The 20,096-nt window shown below is 38.9% G+C and overlaps 1 protein-coding gene across 2 annotated transcripts in view; it reads right to left on the bottom strand.

Moving 5' to 3' along the window:
• Positions 1-20,096, bottom strand: part of ROBO4 (roundabout guidance receptor 4) — a 72,537-nt gene that overhangs the window by 34,369 nt on the left and 18,072 nt on the right. For both annotated transcript variants that reach the window (XM_087939007.1, XM_026718034.2), the window contains exons 3-12: positions 14,247-14,404; positions 13,300-13,420; positions 12,995-13,133; positions 11,732-11,859; positions 10,794-10,924; positions 9,640-9,859; positions 7,015-7,136; positions 5,538-5,709; positions 4,456-4,650; positions 3,319-3,361 (exon numbers count right to left, since the gene is read on the bottom strand). In XM_087939007.1, the coding sequence (XP_087795133.1) occupies positions 3,319-3,361; positions 4,456-4,650; positions 5,538-5,709; positions 7,015-7,136; positions 9,640-9,859; positions 10,794-10,924; positions 11,732-11,859; positions 12,995-13,133; positions 13,300-13,420; positions 14,247-14,404 (1,429 nt within the window). The remainder of the gene's footprint in view (positions 1-3,318; positions 3,362-4,455; positions 4,651-5,537; positions 5,710-7,014; positions 7,137-9,639; positions 9,860-10,793; positions 10,925-11,731; positions 11,860-12,994; positions 13,134-13,299; positions 13,421-14,246; positions 14,405-20,096) is intronic.

Here is a 20,096-nt window from a genome sequence, read left to right as displayed (position 1 = left end):
CTGCCTCTTGGAAGTATACCCCAATAGGACAGTGCCAGATAGTATTAAAGCAGTGAGGAAGACCCTCTCCCCAGATAGAAAAAGAAACCATGAGGAAGGAAAAAATTCAAACACAATACAAATAATTAAGTCACAACAGTAGCTGTTGCTTTTTGAAGCTGAATAGGGAAATTATCCCATCAATAAACACAGGATTAAACTTTACCAAGCACAGAATTAACCTTCACCAAAAAACAGTTTTAGACCAAAACTAAGAAAGAGTATGTAAACTCATGTTTGAATGTCAATCTTTCTAGCTAGCCAAGAAGCCTTACTGAATGTCACTCATCTTGGTTCCATGTCACTAAAAGCTTTGCTTTATTATTCAATTATTTCTTCAAAATGCTGATTGTCCAGAGAAGTATTTCCTCCCAACAGCAGTGTAAAAAATCTTAAAACAACCCTTCCCCTTTAAGAAAGCCTCAGAAGCTCCAGAGGCAGGAAGTCTAGGCTGTCTGCCAAGAATGCAATAAGGGTGGAAAAAAACAAAAGCGGATTGCTTCTAACTACCAGTTCTCTGAACTGCTTAGAAAGTTAACAAGGGATTCTATAGAACTGGATAGAACCGGTAGAATCCCACCCCTGGGTAGCACTATTGTTTTTGGATGCTAAAAAGGCATTCAATAATGTAAAATGGAGTTTCATTCTGCAACATATTAAGTATATGGATTTTGGTAAAAGATTCTTAAATGTAGTATCAGCAATATATAATGAACAGGAAGCCAGAATATTGATAAACGATCACACAACAAATAAATTTGAGATACAAAAAGGAATGAGACAGGGATGTCCATTATCACCATTATTATTTATTTTGACACTAGAGGTACTAACAAAAATAATTAGGAAAGAATTGGAAATAAAGGGATTAAAAATAAAAAAAGAAGAGTATAAATTATAAGCCTTCGCTGACGATTTGGTTTTTATTTTAGAAGATCCACAAAATTCAGGACCAAAACTTATAGAGCAATTAGAGGAATTTGGAGAAGTTGCAGGACTAAAAATTAATAAGGAAAAAACTAAAATACTAAAATATTACAAATGTACAAAAAGAAACCTTAACTAGGATAATGGACATCCAGATGACAAACAAAGTTAAATATCTGGGGATTGTGATCTTGGCGAAAAGTATAACCCTTAAAGTGGATAATTATACTCCATTAATCAAAAAAAAATGGAAGATTTTAGGAAATGGAATAATTTAAGACTCTCTTTTATGGGGAGAATTGTGTCCATAAAAATGAACACACTACCAAAATTATTGTTTCTATTTCAAAATGCTCCTGTAAAATTAGAGAATTTTTTTTTATCATTTAGATAAGCTAGTATCGCAATTTATATGGCAGGGAAAAAAGCCCAGAATCAAACTAAAATTGTTGCAGGACGCTACTGAAAAAGGAGGACCTGATTGGGAATTATATTACAGAGCGGCTATTCTGACTTGTGTTAAAGATTGGATAAGTGTCAAGAATAAAAGAATGTTAACATTAGAAGGATATAACCTACAGGCAGGGTGGCATGCCTTTTTGTGGCAAGACAAACAACAAATTCATGGTTATTTTCAAAGGCATAAAATGAGGCAGGCTCTACTACATGTATGGAATAAAACTAAATGACAAATTTATGTTGAAATACCAACTTGGTTATCTACATTAGAAGCGTTAATGTATCCACATCTACTATGTTGAGGGGAGGTCATTACATATGAGGATATATTAGATGAGAAGGGAGAGTTAAAAACGAGACAGGAGTTGAAAGATTTGGGATTTGAGATAGAATGGTGGGCTTATTTGCAATTATAATCGAGGTATAGGAAAGATATGAAAGAATGGGGAATCAGTAGATGGAAAACAGAATTAGATAAAATACTATTAGGAATAGATGAGAAATTTATTTTAAAAATGTATAAAGTATTATTGGAATGCAAATTGGAAGAGGAAAAGGTAAAAGAAACGATCTTGGCCTGGATGAAAGATTTTGGATATGGTATAAATTTGGATGATTGGCAAATTTTATGGGATAGAAACAAAAAAATAACTTTGACGGCATCGTGAAAAGAAAATTTACACAAAATGTTTTATCGATGGCACATCCCACCATCAAAATTGGCAAGAATGTATCCAAAATTATCCCCTAAATGTTGGAAATGCAATAAAGAAATTTCGCAAATGCGAAAAAGTCCAAACATATTGGTTGAAAATTAGAAATTGGTTAGAAGAAATGTGTAAAATTAAAATAGAATTTAGACCTGAAATCTTTCTACTGGGAATCAATGTAGGAAAATATAATAAAGAGAAAGCATATTTAATAGTCCATGTCACCATTGCTGTGAGGCTATCCCTTGCCCAAAGATGGAAAGGTAATGATATGCCAGATGAGATGGAAATAATTAGAAAAATTTGGATGTGCGCTGAAATGGATAGAGTAACTCAAGAAATAAAAATAAGACTGAATCTGATTATTACAAAACATGGGAGAAGTTTTACCACTGATTAAAAAAAAGAAAGAAAGAAATTTATTAATGGTGTCTAAATTTTATGTATATATGTAAATTTGTATTTTTTGTTATATGTGTTATTTGATGATGTAAGATAAGCATGCATGTTGGGATACATCACGTTCATTGTTTTTAAATGCTTTTTTATTTTGTTTCATCAATAAAAATTTAATAAAAAAAAATAAATAAATGCACAACAATCCAAAAACTTTAAAAAAAATAGTTTTATTACAGAAAAACTAAGAAACCATTTTGATAGAATTCCACCAACTATCATAATGACTTCTTAGCTTTTCTTCAGTAAAACTACCACTAAAACTACTTTTTACAAGTTTCTGTATTCTTGTTCATTCGTTTTCCTGTTTCTTATCTAGCCTGCCAGGGAGAAGTCTGACAAGAGGACGATTCATGAAATTAAATACTGTATCTTCATCAGTAGTTTGGCCACAAACATCTGCAATATTTCTGTATTTATGCCCAGGAGACTGCGAAATTAGAAAAGTGTCTGACATCTGTTTTACCTCTCAGGTTACACTGGTTTATGGCAAAGATTTTCTATTTTTATTATTTGGGTGAATTGTCATAATTTTACACTGATTTCACTTTACAAAAACAGAACAAAAAAATTAGAACATTGTCTTTTCCCCAAAACAGGGCCAGACATAACTCATTCCAGCCCTCCCTCTTAATAGCATCATATGTTCTTTGACATTTAACTCCAAGAATAAATATTCCGAAAGAAACAAGCATTCTGGATCCTTAACATTCCAGCTATCACTCACCTATGTTTGATGATAGTGTCATCACTTGCATTCCGATATAGTCCTGAAAAAAAGGAAGTGCAGAGTAAGAGGCTGAGGCTCCCCTGTTCTTATTAACAGTCTATTTACAATGTTTGTGTCATGGCTGACAACAGCACTCTGCTATTCTGAATAAACCCTCTTTTTCAGGAATAAGCAACATTTTATCTGCAGGCCAACCATACATTTCCTCCAGTGGCACCACTTCTGCAGAGAGAGGTAATTATTCAAGGAATTTCAGAAAACAACAGGCATTGGTGGGACATTTAATCCTTTGTTTGTGCTCCCTACTGCAGATAATCCTCTACCACTTTTAAGTGGTGTCAAGTGTCAAAAACATCATCAAAAAAGCACAGTAAAGAATGTTCTTTCTGTGCCAACTCAGAAAGTTCAAACTGCCCAAGGAGCTGCTGATCCAATTCTACAGAGGAATTATTGAGTCTGTCATCTGTGCCTCTATAACTGCCTGGTTTGGTTCTGCAACCCAACAAGACAGATACAGACTTCAGAGAGTAATTAGGACTGCAGAAAAATCAATCACTACCAACCTGCTTTCCATGGAGGACCTGTATACTATAGAAGGCTGTGAAAATATTTACAGACCCCTCACATCCCGGACATAAACTGTTTCAATTCCTAACCCTCAAAATGATGCTATAGAGCACTGCACACCAGAACAACTAGACACAAGGACATAATTCCCTCAACACTGTCAAACTATTAACTAAGTCTGCATTACTATTACTATTAATCTTCCCATCCTTCCTTTCACCCATCTCCTCCCACTCATGACTGTATGACTGTAACTTTGTTGCTTGTATCCTAACGATTTTATTGACTGTTTCCTAGTATGATTTGATTGCTTATTGTACCCTATGACTATTATTAAGTGTTGTACCTTATGATTCTTGATGAATATATCTTTTCTTTTATGTACATTGAGAACATTTGCACCAAGACAAATTCCTTGTGTGTCCAATCACACTTGGCCAATAAAGAATTCTATTCTACTCTATTCTTTTTCCCTTCTATGGTTCCAAAGGCACCTACAGAATTGCTAAATCTTTGACTGAGCACCGATGGTGTTGTCTGAACACAGCCAAAGGCAGCCTCCCTTACCTTCTCCAAGGGCGTACCGTCTTCCGCCACCAAACTGCCTGGCTTGTTGCTGGCAGACATAAACCGCCAGCACCATCAACATGATCCAGAGTGCCGAACCTACGCTGGCAATGAAGACAGGCTGGCGCACTAGTTCCAGCATGTAGTTAGTTGACAGAAAGTCTGGGCTCTTTGCCATCTTCTCCACCATAGGCTCTGGAATGAAATAAGTTCAGGTGATGGAACAATATGACACTGAACACACATCCTGAAGAAAGTGTAGCCTCCAGGACCCTCAACATCCATGCAGAAGACTATAAACCCATATACATGCAAGACGACTCCAGTTGAAAGCAGCTGACACAGAACACTGTTGACACTGAAGAACTAAGGGCAGTGTAGTGGATTAGAGGAGCTTAATATCAGTTTTGTAAAAAAAAAAAAAAATTTCTCACAAGGCCGGGGAAAAAAAGAAATTTTTCACCTAAAGTACAAGATGCAGATAGTTCTCAACTTACAACCAAAATTGGGACCAGAAGTTCTATTGCTAAACAAGGCAATTTTTAAGTGAGTCATGCCCAATTTTACAACATTTTTTGCCATGGTTGTTAAGCAAATGACTGCAGTTGTTAAGTGAATCATTCTGTTATCAGATAAATCTGGCTTCCCTTTTGGCTTTGCTTGTTGGAAGCTGGCTGGGAAGGTTGCAGTGGAAATCCTGGGAAATAGATCCTGGGCTACTGCAACCATCACAAATAAATGCCAAGTGCCTGAAATTTGACAATGTGACCAGGTGGACACTGCGATGGCTGTGTAAGTGTGACGACAGGTTGTAAGTCACTTTCTCATGGCTATAACTTTGAACAGTTGCTAAATGGATGTTTGTACATCAGGAACTACCTCTAGCTGGCACACTTCCTATTAGCATCACATTTGCCATTGCAATAAGATATTAAAACATAGCCTCTGCAACTAAAAGGATGCTCTCAAAGGGTGCCCACTATACGGACACTTACTATAAAATAAGAAAAGTGCAAGGAGACAATTTCCAAAATACAGTTATTTATGTCTCAAGGAATGATTTTAAAAAAGCCATTTCTGACCTGCAGTACCGCATACAGGATTGCTAGCTATTCCAACACCTGCTCCATTGATTGCCGCTACCTTCACACAGTATTTATGCCCACTTGGGAGTCCTATTGTTTCCAGGCTATGTGTGTCTCCATCTACTGTCCTGTTAAATCCTGGATGAGTTTCATTGCCAAGGAACCAGACCTGGGGGAAAAAAAGTAAGAGATAAAGATCACTTTCCTGGATTACATAAAGCAAGTTATTTTCTGCAAAACTGAAGAATGAAATCTCTGAGAGGCCAAAAGTTGTGGAAACAAAGTGTCCAGCAGTTCCATTCAGTCTGAAAAATAGTGAGGAAATGGTTGTAGTTCACTCGTTTTTGGAGTACCACCAGATCCTTCCTGCTTAGCAGAGAGAAGCCAAACTGAAATAACAAGCAAATTTAACACTTGAAAGGGAATGTAATTATCAGAATGGGACAACTCACCACAGCCAGCTCACTGTAGGATAATTTAACTATTCAATTTAATTATTTAAAATAAATTTTAAAAAATTTAATTTTTGTCATTGACATTTCATTCTTGTCCCTCCTTTTGCATTCTTTCTTTAATGATTCTATTTCACCATTTCTTTGATATCAGTGTAACTCTTGTCCCACAGTCAGTTGGCTGTGGCGAGTTGCCCCATAATGAGTTGGCCATGGCAAGTTGGCTGTGGCGAGCTGGCCATGGTGAATTGTCATAGATCCACATAGTCTGCTTTACATGTATAACTACACAGAACAAAGCAAAAAAAGAAACAAAACAACACAACTAATCTTGCTTTCCTTCCTATATTCACAGTCAAGATTCCAAACCATCCACTCCTTAACATCTTTTGCATCATCCATCTCTGAGGTTGCTTCCATACTGTGATGACCCAAAGGGGTGTGGCACAAAAGCAACAAAGTCACAAAAGTAGGTAAAGTCCCTTTAATACCTCCAACTTGGCTCCCAATGTCCAGTTATCATCGGCTGAAGAAAAAACTCTCCCAAGAGCAGTTTTTAAAGGGAAGAAATTTACCCTGAACCAAAAGTACATATAAATTATAAATAAAAAACCAACACAAACCATGCTACAGTTAGGAGGACACCAGAACCCAGATAAGCCTTGACAAACAGAGATAATGCAGGCTTTGCTTCCAGCAACTTTGCTGTGCATAGTTTGCCTTTTTAAACAGTTTTCCCAGCTGCAGCTAATGAAAGGCATCAGGGCCCTTTCCTCCCCCGTAAATCACATAATGCATGTTGCTCCCTTCTCTGTTCGTTCCTCCCTGCATGCCCTAGGATGAAGAGGGGGTGGCTCTGAATGCCAGCCAAACTGTGCCCTTTCCCAGTTTCTTCCAAAGGCACTGGAGCCACACTCCTACTCCCTGTCAGCTGCTCAACCTCCCCCTCAGAATCAGATTCCAACAGGGACATAACACATACTTCTAACATTTCCTCAGTATTTAATATCTAAACACCATACCTGATAAGCCTTAATGATGCCATTGTGGGTATCTGGTGGAGGGGGCTCCCAATGAAGGATCACAGTGCTATTCCCACCTCTGGATACAGTGATACTGATGATTTGTGGAGCAGCACTTGGCACTGAGGAAAAAAGACAGCACTAGTTGGAAAGTCTATGGATACTCTCAATCATCCAGGTGATGTTTGTCCTGAAGGTGCTTTTCCAAAAGGCAGCTGGACTTTTCCTTGAATATTTATTTATTTTATTTGGTTTGTCAATTGCTTACAAGATAATTGGTATAAGTAAAAACATAGTTATGAATACATGGATACATATAAGAAAAATAAAAGAAACAATAGGACAGGGACCGTAGACACATCTCTTAGGAAAGGGGTGAGGTCAATAGTAGAAAGTCTAAGGTTAAAGTTTTTGGGGTTTGGGGAAGAAACCACAGAGTCAGGTAGAGTATTCCAGACATTGACCACTCTGTTGCTGAAGTCGTATTTCCTGCAATCAATTTTGGTGCGATTAACCTTGAGTTTGTATCTATTGTTTGCTCTTGTATTGTTATGGTTGAAGCTGAAGTATTCATTGACAGGTAGGACATTGCAATGTATGATTTTATATAGTATACTTAGATAGGACCGAAGACAGCGTAGTTCTAGGTTTTCTAGGTCTAGAATTTCAAGTCTGGTGGCATAAGGTATTCTGCAATGAGTAGAATGGAGAACTCTTCTTGTGAAATATTTCTGGACTTTCTCTACTGTGTTAATATCAGATACGTAATGTGGGTTCCAGACTGATGAGCTGTATTCAAGTATTGCTCTAGCAAATGTTTTGTGTGCTCTAGTTAGTAGTGTGATATTACCAGAGAAAAAGCTATGTAGGATAAGGTTAACAACTCTTAATGCCTTTCTGGCTATGTAGTTACAGTGGGCTCTAGCACTTAGATCATTAGAGATGAGTACTCCAAGATCCTTAGCAGAGTTTGGATCATCAACAAGGTCTTGACTATTCAGCCTGTATTTTATTTTCTGATTTTTTTTTTTGCCAATATGTAAGAGAGAACATTTATTTGTTGAGATTTGAAGTTGCCATTTGTTTGACCATTCTGATACATAGTCGAGATCTTTTTGAAGGGTAGCAGTATATTCTGTGGTATTGAACAGCTTTACATCATCAGGAAGAGAATGCAGTTGTTCTTGATATGATCACAGAGGTCATTTATGTAGAGTATGAAGAGAGTTAGTCCTAGAACACTGCCCTGGGGGACACCACTGTTGACAGATACAGAATTTGATAGGACACTCCCAATTTTGATCATGTCTGTTTGACAGGAATGTTTCTATCCAGTTATGCAGGTGTCCAAAGATACCATAAGATTTTAGTTTTAGGAGTAGTTTGTCATGTACCACTGAATCAAAGGCTTTACAGAAGTCTATGTAGATTGCGTCTATTGCTTTGCCCTGATCGAGTTGTATAGTCCATATGTTTTTGCAGTGTAAGAGTTGCAGATTGCAGGATAGTTTTTTTTTCTGAAACCAAATTGTTTATTAGAGAGTAGGTTATTTGTCTCTAAGTGGAGCATAATGGATTGGTTAATAATTTATTCCATGACTTTACAGGTGACACAGCATAAAGAGATTGGTCTATAATTTTCAACTAGGCTGAGGTCTCCCTTTTTGAAGATGATAAATTTTTGAAGAAGTTCAATTATTATAGACAAAGCATTATCTATAAATATTTGGTCTTGAGGTACTGAAATAGTGGAGGTAGTAAAGTATTGGAGGTTTGTTATGTAAAGTTCCTTTATTTTTCCTTAAAGCCACGTTTTTTAGTTTTAGTTTAGTTTAGTTTTGTTTCTGTTTTAAAGAGGAAGCACTGTTTGATAGATTTGAATGGAGAAGATTTGAATGAGCTCACCAATCATCTACTTTGGAGTTTGGAAAGGATGAGATTTGGGTGGGGGGTTAGTAGAGGTTGTCCAATCAGCTGAGTGGGAATTTAAATTCAGGCTGACTAATCAGCTGGGTGACTTAAATGGAGCTGGGTGATTTATATGGAGACTATCAATTCTCCGTGAGTCTCGTTTGTTCTCCCCAATACATTTTGCTTCTCATCTAAGAAGCTTCTTGAATGAGAAGTGAAACATTTTCAAGGAAAAACAGAAACAAGAAAGTCCCATTGCCTTTTGGAAAAGCACCTTTGGAATACTAGTTGAAAATATCTAGCAGGAGCAAGACCTCCCACACCTTAAGCTGTTTGGGAACACAGGACCCCTCCATCCATTACTTCATGTCTATTGTGACACTCCTTGTCTCTTCAACCACCCAATGTGTCTCCAATAGATCCAGAGGGAAGGGTGAAGAAATTTCAGATCATTTTTGCCCATAAAAATAATAACTTCCTACCCACCCACCCCAAAAATCGCTCTTCTACATCCCACTCAAAGCCACCTGAAGAAAAACATAACAAAATAAAAGCAGGAGGAAAAAAGAGAAGAAAAAGAAAGCAGGTGATCCCACAGCTTTGAAGTATGGGCTCTGATTTCTTTCCAAAGTACAGTGTTTGAACTAAAAAGGTTTCCCTGTAAGCTATTAAATTAAACAATATTGGTCAAAATATAGTGATAGGTTTTTGTACCTTCCTCTGGGATGTACAGATGTCTCACGTTGCTGTCTATGCCATGGATCTTCCCCAAATATGGTCGCACCTTGAATTCATACTTGTAACCTCTTTCAAGTCCAGGAATAATGGTCTGCTGGTCTCTTGCGACGTCCCATTCAGCCCAGTGTGCTTTTGTGGGCAGCAGAGAATGATAGAACACCTTGTAAGCCTCTATGGGCTGGGAAGTTGGGGTGACCTTCAAGCAATACAGTAATTGGAAATGGGCTTTAGTGTATTCCTTTTGGATAAAAAGTACATTTGTTTAATGTTGTAAGCCACTTAGAGTCACCATGTAAGTGGGAGGGAGGGGGAAGGAGGGAGAGAAGAAGGAAAGAAGGAAAGAAATAGATGGGGAAGGGAAGGGAAGGGAAGGGAGCTTGTACAGGCAAAGCAAGAAATGAAAGTAAAATGGGAGCTAACCCAGAATATTCACCCTAATTTTCAATTATAAAACATTTGAAATGTTAGCCCAAATTTCTGAATTTCAGATTTGACTAGGGACCAATACTGTTGACGCAGAACCTGGCTGAAAAAAATGCAATAAGTGAAATAAAATGATTCAAAACCCTTTGAAGTAAAAATTGGTGATGAAGAACACTTTAAAAAAGAAAGTAAAATGGAGAATATAAAGTGAATTATTGCATGAGGATTTGCACAATTAGGATTACAATTATTGTTGCAGTTTTGAATCTAACCAGTCTCTGAGGTGGATGAATAATATATCTGTTTGGGGAGACTCTTATCCTGCCAAGCTGAATTTTATTCTTTTTGAAACTTGATTCCTGTGAATCTCTCAATTTCTCTCCTTCCCCCTCTCTTTTGCATCCTCATTTTTAGATCTTGCTTTAAAATTGTTTGTTTATTATATTTACCTGCTTTGGGCTACATCACTCTTCTTAGAAGCTATTACTCTGCTTCTCATTTCTAACCCTCTGATCATGCCTGGTTCCTGCCATTACTTTGTTGCTTATAAATGAACCCACCAATCTAAATATAGTTGGAGTCCATTTATTTATAGAAACAGGAATGTTAATTAAAATCATTTTAAATTATGACTCTTTGTCATCAAGAATATCTAGATTTTGATCTATTATCCCTTCTCAAGTCACCCTTTGACATTTCTAACTCACCTTCCAATGCAGATGGGCAGCTGGAGCAGAAGGGACAATAGTCACATTTACTAGGCAAACTCTGATATCCATCAGTTCCTTTGTAACATCTTTTGGCCTGTTCCATTCCTTCTGCCTGGTATCTAGTGGATCTAAAGGCCAGAAAAGAAACCCAAAATATATATGTGAACCTCAACTTTAAAGTACATGAAGGACATCCAAAGGTGATTTTTCAAAAGGCAACTGGACTTCCTTTGTTTTTTCCTTGAAGAAATAAAAACAATTCTGAAAATCATTGAGAGAGTGCTAACAACCAGATGACAAGGAATATAAATCCTTCCATTCTCCACCATTCAGTCAAAACTGAAGAAGTTTGGATGAGAAACAAAACGTCTTCAAGATAAAACAAAGAAAGTCCAGTTGCCTTTTGAAAAACCACCTTTGGGACAACCATAACCTGGATGACTGAGAATCTCCATAGATACCTAACAGACAACGATACCAACGGTTTCTTTGTATTTGGATGTGACCTGGCCTTAATTTAGTGGATAGCAGTCAGGCTAGGACAACATGAAGCCTTTAATCTAATTTCATATGGTCCATTGCCTACTTTTAACAACCTAACCCCCACCCCCACCCCGACTCTTGGAAAAGCTCTTTGTCTTCTTCTTCCCCTGTGCTCATTACGCAGCTTTTAACAGATCACCCTTAAATAATCTGTATATCCCTGTTCTAGAGGAATTAATTGGGGAGTTAAGTCATTATTTAGTGGTTCATCTGGGAAAAAACAAGTTTTTTTATTGTCGCTGAAAAATAAACTTGTTGTGGTGGGATGGGGGTTGTTATTCTAAGAACAAAATAGTGCATTTCGGTAAGTGCTTGTGAAGGAAAACTCTGGCATTTAGTCAGCAAAGGTTTTCTTCTTTTTTCTTGCTAGCCTTGCAGAGAAAGTTGCTCACCTTCCACAGTTAAAGCTGCCTTGGCAAAGATGGTCCCTCCATGGCTGTAAGCAGCACAGATATATTTCCCAGCATCACACATTGTAAGATGGTGGATTTGAAGGACATTTTCTTGGTCTACTTCATACCTATGAGGAAAGGCCCAGAATTCTCAGCTGGCCACAGTGACATAACACATTTACATAACAAGAAATAAACCAAGGTTGGTTTTTCTGCCTTCCAAGGAATACTTTCAAAAACTCAATAATACATTGTGTGATTCTCCCCCCAATTCACAGGAATACTTAAAAAAAATAGATAATGCATTGAATGGCAATATTATTTGGTCCACCATGAATATGCCATCTATCAAACTTCACTGGGCATCTCTCAAGATATATTAATACGTGCTATAGAATTTAGCAATAGCATTTGGGCTAATATACTGTATCACCCCATGGAACATAATAGCACTCTTTAGGTGGTTTACAATGTAGAAGCATTATTTGCCTATTGTCCCCAATAATCTGGGTCCACATTTTATTCACCTCAAAAGGATGGAAGGCTGAGTCGACCTTGAGCCTATCTGGATCAAACTCCAGACCGTGGGCAGAGTTAGCCTTTTAAACACTCTGCCACCAGACCTCTAAAGATATGAAGTGGGGTGGGGAATGACCCTTCAATTCTTTATTTATTCTTGCATAAATTGATGAAGATTTCTATCAAGGGGTTAGGTTTCCTTAGAAGAAATCTGGAGAGCCAAACAACACCCCACTGCTTGCATTTAGTTAAAAATGTGCCTGGACTCTCTTATGCTGTGAATTTTGGTTTGTTTGTTCTTTATTGTAATCGCTATCTTGTCTGATCTTCTGAAACATTTCTGATCTTCTTACGAAGAAATAGCGGGGATACATGAAATGATAATGACAGTAATATTCTGTACTGTTCTCTCCAGAGAAGTTTATTTGATGATATATCTCACCACCCTATTTATCTTTTAGAATTCTTGTGAGAATGAAATGGCAAAGGAAAAATCCCTAAACGTCTTGAGGATGATGATAATTTGCAGTAAAGAACTAAACAGGATCAGCCCTGCCAAAGACCATCTTTCACCCCATGAATCTATTGGACAAAAGTTAGGTGCCCCAAGGGCAAAGCCTGGGAAATAAATCCAGCTGTGGTGGTGGAGTCTGAAGAATAAATTATAGAATCATTGTCTCACCTACAACTCTAAAGATGAATAGAATTGGAACTCATTTTCAGAATCTAAAAAGTTATACTTACCTCCCTGAAGGGAGCTCTCCATCTTCTTTATACCACTGCACAACAAGTTTTGGGTCTCCATGGATTCCACAAGTGAACTGAACACTACTGCCAACACTGGCTACAACATCACTGGGCCTCCGAATGAATGTTGGCCTCTCTACAATGGAAGAAGCAGAATGTTTCCTGAATCCCATTTTGGCAGGCTGACAGCTATCAATTTTAGTAAGTGATAATTTGTGCATTGTTCCAAATTATCTTAAATAATGGCCCTTCAAGTGCAAAACAAAGCCTCGGAGGACTCTAATCACTGTGGACTTTCTTACCAAAGACAGTGACCGTGGCTGCTCTGCTCACTTGCTCTCCTACTTGATTGACAGCCAGGCAGCTATATGCTCCTGCATCACTCTTCTGAGCATGGGCTACCAGAAGTTTTTCTTTCGAGAACTGCAGAAATACAGGAGGGAAAAGGAGAATTTGGAATATCAGAGGATATTCCTTACTGGACAGTTGAAGAAAGGAATCTCCCCATTTTTTATGTCTTGGAAAAGGAAAGTTTATTTTTCAAAGACAATTTAACAATATTTCTCTTTATCTTCAAAATTAGAAGAATCTATAATCTATAAATTAAGGGTGCACAATCTCCAAAGTTACCTCAGCAGCCTCTCCCAAAATTGCCTTTGTTTTAACAGGTTGTGTGAATCAGACTATTGCTTTAAACCACGGGTGTCAAACTCGTGACATTACATTGCCATCATGACAGTTTTCCCATTCACAGAGCTGTGACACATCCGGCCCATGGTTGCCAGTTTGACACCCCTGCAAGCTTAAACCATCATTATGGTTTGTGAGGGTATCATTTATTACATTAAGAAAGCCATGGCATTGTATTAACTTGTGTTTATATTATAGTACCTCTGATGTGGTAATGCAGCCATTTAAATTCCATAGATTTCTATACATTTACTGTAATTATTAATCATTACCAATTTGTCCCATTCATTTCAGGAGGTCAGAACAGAATTAATTAATTGTTAGAACAATTAATCAGTGGAATGATTTGCTTCTAGAAGTTGTAGATGCTCCAACTGGATGTTTTTAAGAAGAAATTGGGCAACCATTTATCTGAAATGGTATAGGGATTCCTACTTGAGCAAGGAGTTGGACTAGTTGATCTCCAAGGTCCCTTCCAACTCTGTATTCTGTCAGTCTACCTTTAAGCTACTTAAATCTTGATGCTGACTACAATAAGAGGTAGGTACTAGTTGCCTACCTCATAATGGCCATTTTCTGCACTTAAGGGCACTCCGTTCTTCTTCCATGAGATGATGGGCTCTGGATGTCCCAGTGGAGGCACACACTCCAACAACCACGATTCCCCAATTGTCACCTTCAAGTCACTAGGATGAAGTCGGAATTCCTCTTCTAGGACTACAAAGAAACAAAAGAATTCAAAAATAATCTTTGATAGGTGGATTTTCATCCTTTCGCTCCATTCTTTGTTCATTCTCAGAAACTTGTAGAAAAATAATAATTTTGACATCAGCGGTCAAGTTACTGGAACAAGGAAATAGCCTTCCAAGACAGTTTGATGCCAGAATGGTTTCTTATTGGTAGACTATGATCTTATAGGCCAGTGTTGATGAACCTTTTCGGTATCGAGGAGCATGTGTGCATATAGGAGCACCGGAAACCAGAAGAGCAGCTCCCCAGCGCATATGTGCGCACCAGGAAGCTGAGCTTCTGGTTTCTGGCATGCACATGCACGCCAGCCACCTGGTCTTCTGCCCACACCGGAAACCAGAAGAGCAACGGGCAATGACTGGCATGCCCGGAGAGATGGCTCTGTATGCCACTTCTGGCACGTGTGCCATATGTTCACCATTAGGGTTATAGGCAATGATAGCATGGTGGTAAACTTTAGAAGAAACCCTCCCATACTACCACCTCTTACAATACTAGACAACACAGTATCAACAGTATAGACCTTCAAATTTCTAGGTTCTACTATATCACATGACCTAAAATGGACACCTAACATCAAAAACATCATCAAAAAAGCACAACAAAGAATATTCTTTCTGCACCAACTCAGAAAGCTCAAAGTGCCCAAGGAGCTGCTGATCCAGTTCTACAGAGGAATGATTGAGTCTGTCATCTGCATCTCTAGAGCTGTCTGGTTTGGTTCTGCAACCCAACAGGACAGACACAGACTTCAGAGGATAATTAGGACTGCAGAAAAAACAATTACTACCCACCTGCCTTCCATGGAGGCCCTGTATACTGCACAAGTCAAAAATATTTACAGACCCCTCACATCCCGAACATAACTGTTTCAACTCCTTCCCTCAAAATGACGCTATAGAGCATTGCACACCAGAACAACTAGACACAAGAACAGTTTTTTCCCCGAAAGCCATTGCTCTGCTAAACAAATAATTCCCTCAACACTATTCAACTATTTACAAAGTGTACACTACTATTACTGTTAATCTTCTCATCACTCCTCATCACCCATCTTCTCATCACCCATCCCCTTCCACTTGTGCTTGTAGGACTGTAACTTTGTTGCTTGTATCCTTACAATTTATATTGACTGTTTCCTAGTATGATTTGATTGTTGATTGTGCCCTATGACTACCATTAAGTGTGGTATGTTATGATTCTTGATTCTTAACGAATGTATCTTTTCTTTATGTATACTGAGAGTATTTACACCAAGACAAATTCCTTGTGTGTCCAATCACACTTGGCCAATAAACTATTTATTCTATTCTTTCCTATCTAGTAAGGTTCATTTTTTTTAAGTTTGAAAAAAATGGCAAAAATATAACATCATCATCAGCTATCCAAAGATTAGTTTATCCAAAACTGATTCCATAGCACAGACCCATCCTGTTTAATTAAAAGGAGACCTAGTTCCTGCCTGTCTCTTGGTAGTAATTCTTGAGGTTTTTAAACATTTGACAGACGTGTGGTATGTATTTATATATAACAATTAATCAGGGTTTTTGTAGTAACATATCTTATTGTAAGGTCCAATGGATTATGTTAACCCAGACATTTTGGAAAACCATAGTTCATGGCCTGAAATTGTGTACACCAGGCTGTTATGGCTTGCTTAGCAAACCATGGCTTAGGACATTTTAGATGCCATCAATTAACTTTGTCCTTAATATTGGGGGTGAACCTTTCTGGAGAGATAAATTCCTTTCAATGGACCCTTTAAAAACACCATCTCACTGGAGGTCATCCCAACAACATCCTGTAGCAATGAACAAGAGCTGGAGTAGCTTTGATAGGGAAATGCTTTAGTTCAGGGGTCTCCAACCGTGGCAACTTTAAGCCTGGTGGACTTCAATTCCCAGAATTCCCCAGATAGCAAAGCTGGCTGGGGAATTCTGGGGTTTGAAGTCCACCAGGCTTAAAGGTGCCAAGGTTGGAGACCCTTGCTTTAGTTGGTTTGTCTCCCTTAAAGATAATAATTGCTTTGACAGCCTGAACTTGGAAGGCAATCTGAAAGCAAAACCCTGCAGAGAACAAAAACAGGGAATTCTTTATCCTTTGCCATTCAGCCTTTTTTTAATGTTGCCTGTTTCCTGCATTTGTTCCCTGTGGAGGATGTGAATCTTTTGTGATACAATCAAAACCCCAGGAGATGAGTCAAATGCTTACATGCAGGGTTCCTACCTAAGGATATTATTCTTCCTAGATATTTTTAGATCACTCCAGCAGGAAGCTTCTAAAATCATGTCAATTAAAAAGTTAAATGGAAGCAAGCATACCGAAAATTAAAACAGGAACGTCCAGCACGATCTTTATATTCAAGAATGCCTTCGGCCCTCACATAAATCTCATAGATATTTTTTAGAAAGTAGCTGACGGCTTCAATCTATGTTTTGTTTGGAGGAGCACTTGGAAAAGGAGAGAAAAAAATGACTTTATAGAGGAGTGGTTCCCAATCTTTCCAGCTCTGCGGACCGGCATTTAAAAGGGGGGGGAGAGGAAATGGTCCCGTGCAAGGGGCAGTTCTGAATGGGCCACAGTCCAGTACCGAGCCACAGTCTGGGGGTCGGGGACCCCTGTTCTAGGTAACATTCTGGAAAGCTGAAGGATCTTAGGAACAGCTCTTCAGTTTGTCAAGCAGAAGTCTTTGCAATGCTAAGTTACTGATTACTCTAACACAGGGGTGTCAAACTTGATTTCACTGAGGATTTCACTGTTTGACCTTGGAGACCAGGGGGAGGGCATGGCCAGGGAGAGGGTGTGGGCAGCTCGACGTCATTCATCCAGGCTCCATTGTCAGCCGATGGCTTCCTGGAGCCCTCTGCCAATGAAAACAGAATCCAGGGAGGCCGTGTGCTGACAGAGGGCTGCAGGAGGCTGTCACAGCCAAAAGCAGAGCCTGGGTAGGGCCACAGGGCCTCCCCAAGCTCCATTTTCACTGGCAGAGGGTTGCAGAAGGCCATTGTGGCTGAAAATGGAGCCAGGGAGGGCAACGTGCGGCCCTCACAAGCTCCATTTTTGCTAGCAGAGGCACCATAGGCTAGTCCTTCACTTTTCCAGGGTGGGCCTGTGGGCCAGATCTAAGCACCCTGTGGGCTGGATCTAGCCTTGAGTTTGACACCCCTGCTGTAACACATTATTTCTTGGTCTCGGCCACTTTAAGATGTGTGAGCTTCAACTCCCAGAATTCCTCAGCTGACTTGGAGCTTGCCACCTGGGGAATTCTGGGTGTTGAAGTCCACGCATCTTAAGATTGTTAAAGTTGAGTACTTACGGCAGAGTTTAAACTTCTAGGGACAAAGGAAAAGCTCTGCATCTGAGTAACCATTCCACAGAAAAGTTAGTACTCCTACATTTTGTCCAACTTTAAAACTCGTGGACTTCAACTCCCAAAATTCCCCAGCCAGCATGATTTAGCCAAATGAAATGTTTGAGATGCTAAAAAGTGACACCTTTTTGAAAAAAGAAGTCTGGATACACAAAACAGTCTTCTCATATCTGCTCTCTGAAATGTTCTGGCTAGGATCCTCCCATCCCAGTTTTCACACGTTTGTAGCCAATTTGCTCAGAGGGAGATTCACACTTCTAGCAAAATGCCAAAACAACATCTACTTCCCTGCTGATTTTGTTTGGAAGGGATGCATCGAGAGAAAGGAAACTGTTGCCTTTACTGACTCCTGGAACACCTGTTTGGCATCCTTTCCTGGCTTGGCCTGACAGCCAGCCAGAGAGGGCAGTTCTCTGCAAGGAATGTACCAAAAAGGCAGCCTCTTCTGGCACACTTGATTGAGCCTGGCTAGCGGAAGCATCTCCCAAGCCATCTTTACTTGTATGAATATTTATAGCTGACAAACACCACCATGAGCCTTCCTGACGGACCACGGGAGCTGAAGGAAATCTGATCAGTAATGAAGTGTTAATTGGAGAGACTCCAGGCCTGCTTATTAAAGAAGAATTCTAATTGCATAAATAATTTGAGCTGCACAACTCTACAGGGGAGACATTTTAGATCCCAAGGTGGAGAAAATGTGGAGCGAGCGTAGGAGACACGGGCTGTATGGCATCCAGCCCATATCGCATATATGGTTGTGTGAGTTACAAGGAAGCAAAAAAAAAAAGTAGCTTAGCACACAGAGACTCACAAACATGAAACCCACACACATACACACACAAGCACACACGCAGGGAGTGGGGAGAGAGAATATATCCTTGTGTTCCAATTATTCTTTTAACTGTTATTTTCTGTCAACTGATTTATTATTCTTAATACATTGCTTACTCTCTCCCTGAAGCCTCTGCGTTATTTATTTATTTATTTATTTATTTCTACAGAAATTGCTACGTACCTCGTTTTCTTCATTGCAAAGGAGGGGAGAAAACAACCCACAATGTGGCTTATAAAACATAAAGCAGATTTTTTTAAAAAATGACACATAAACAAAATAGCTGAATTTTGTAGCTACATTTTTAAAAAAATTAAAAAGCAACCTCGCTAAATAAACATGTGGAGAGAGGGAACAGATTCCACTAAAGAACCAAATTCAAAGTTCCTTTCATTTTAAGCAGGATGGGAAGTCCTCTCTTGGAGCAGGGAGTTCCATGCACAGGGCCCGGACACAAAAAGCATCTTCCTGTGGATTAACAATAACCCAGAAGGAAAATGCTAATGAGATGCCAAAATGAACAAAGTAACCATATTTTAATTAGCCAGCTCCCAAGTTCTTTAGGAAGTGAAATAGCTTTAATGGCTTGTCTTAGGGCTATGGAGTTAACATGTTCCATAAGCACAGAACCCTCCTGGCTGCAGATTGGCAGAGCTTAATTGAGAACAGAAAGATGCTGGCTGTATAATTTGGGAGTGTTGCTTTTTAATGGCTTGACTAACTTTCATTCCAGATTGGAGAGCTAGTAGAGGCATGAAAGGGGATTTTAGGTTCCATGCACCTTCTGCCTGATTCTAAACTCTTTTAGTTTCTTCGGATCTCAAAAACCCTGAAGGTTAGGGAAAAAACAGCCACGTAAACCTGGGAACAGAGAGGGCCAAAATCTGATGCTGGATTCATCTCTTAGGACAGGATTCTCTGCCATGGGGTGCAGCAAGATTGAAGGTGACAACCTGAATAGAACATAACAGAATTTCCAGTCCCTAAAACACTTAGATGCATAAAATCTACTTGTTTGTTCGTTTATTGAATATATTTGCTGCTCATCTCACCATCCAAATCCATTATCCTAACTAATATTGATTAGATAGCTAGATGAACAGGTTTGTCAGTCAGATTGCTCCACATCTTACATATTATGTTGCAGAGTTTAGCCACACTTAAAGAGATCAGAGTCATTTGAATCTGACAGTAAGAGGTTTAAACAGAACAGATCAGTCTCACCAAGATATTCAATTAAGTGTGGAATTAGCAACTCACAGCAAGCATTGGCATCAAATGGACAGCACAATAAGGCATGTGTGATGGTTTGGATGGCTCCTTCACCATATAGGCAGACTCAGGATTCAAATGGAATCCCTTTCCATCCCTTTCCATCCCTGATGGAAGCATGTCAAACTGTGCTAGGCTCATGGCCTGGCTTAGTTTAGGAACAGTGATTTGATTTAAGTATC

Source organism: Pseudonaja textilis, chromosome 9 (genome assembly GCF_049901715.1).
Source record: "Pseudonaja textilis isolate UNSWEBS1 chromosome 9, rPseTex1.2, whole genome shotgun sequence".
NCBI lineage: Eukaryota > Metazoa > Chordata > Lepidosauria > Squamata > Elapidae > Pseudonaja > Pseudonaja textilis.
Note: the sequence above shows the minus strand (reverse complement) of the source record. Positions and strands in the feature narration are given on the sequence as shown.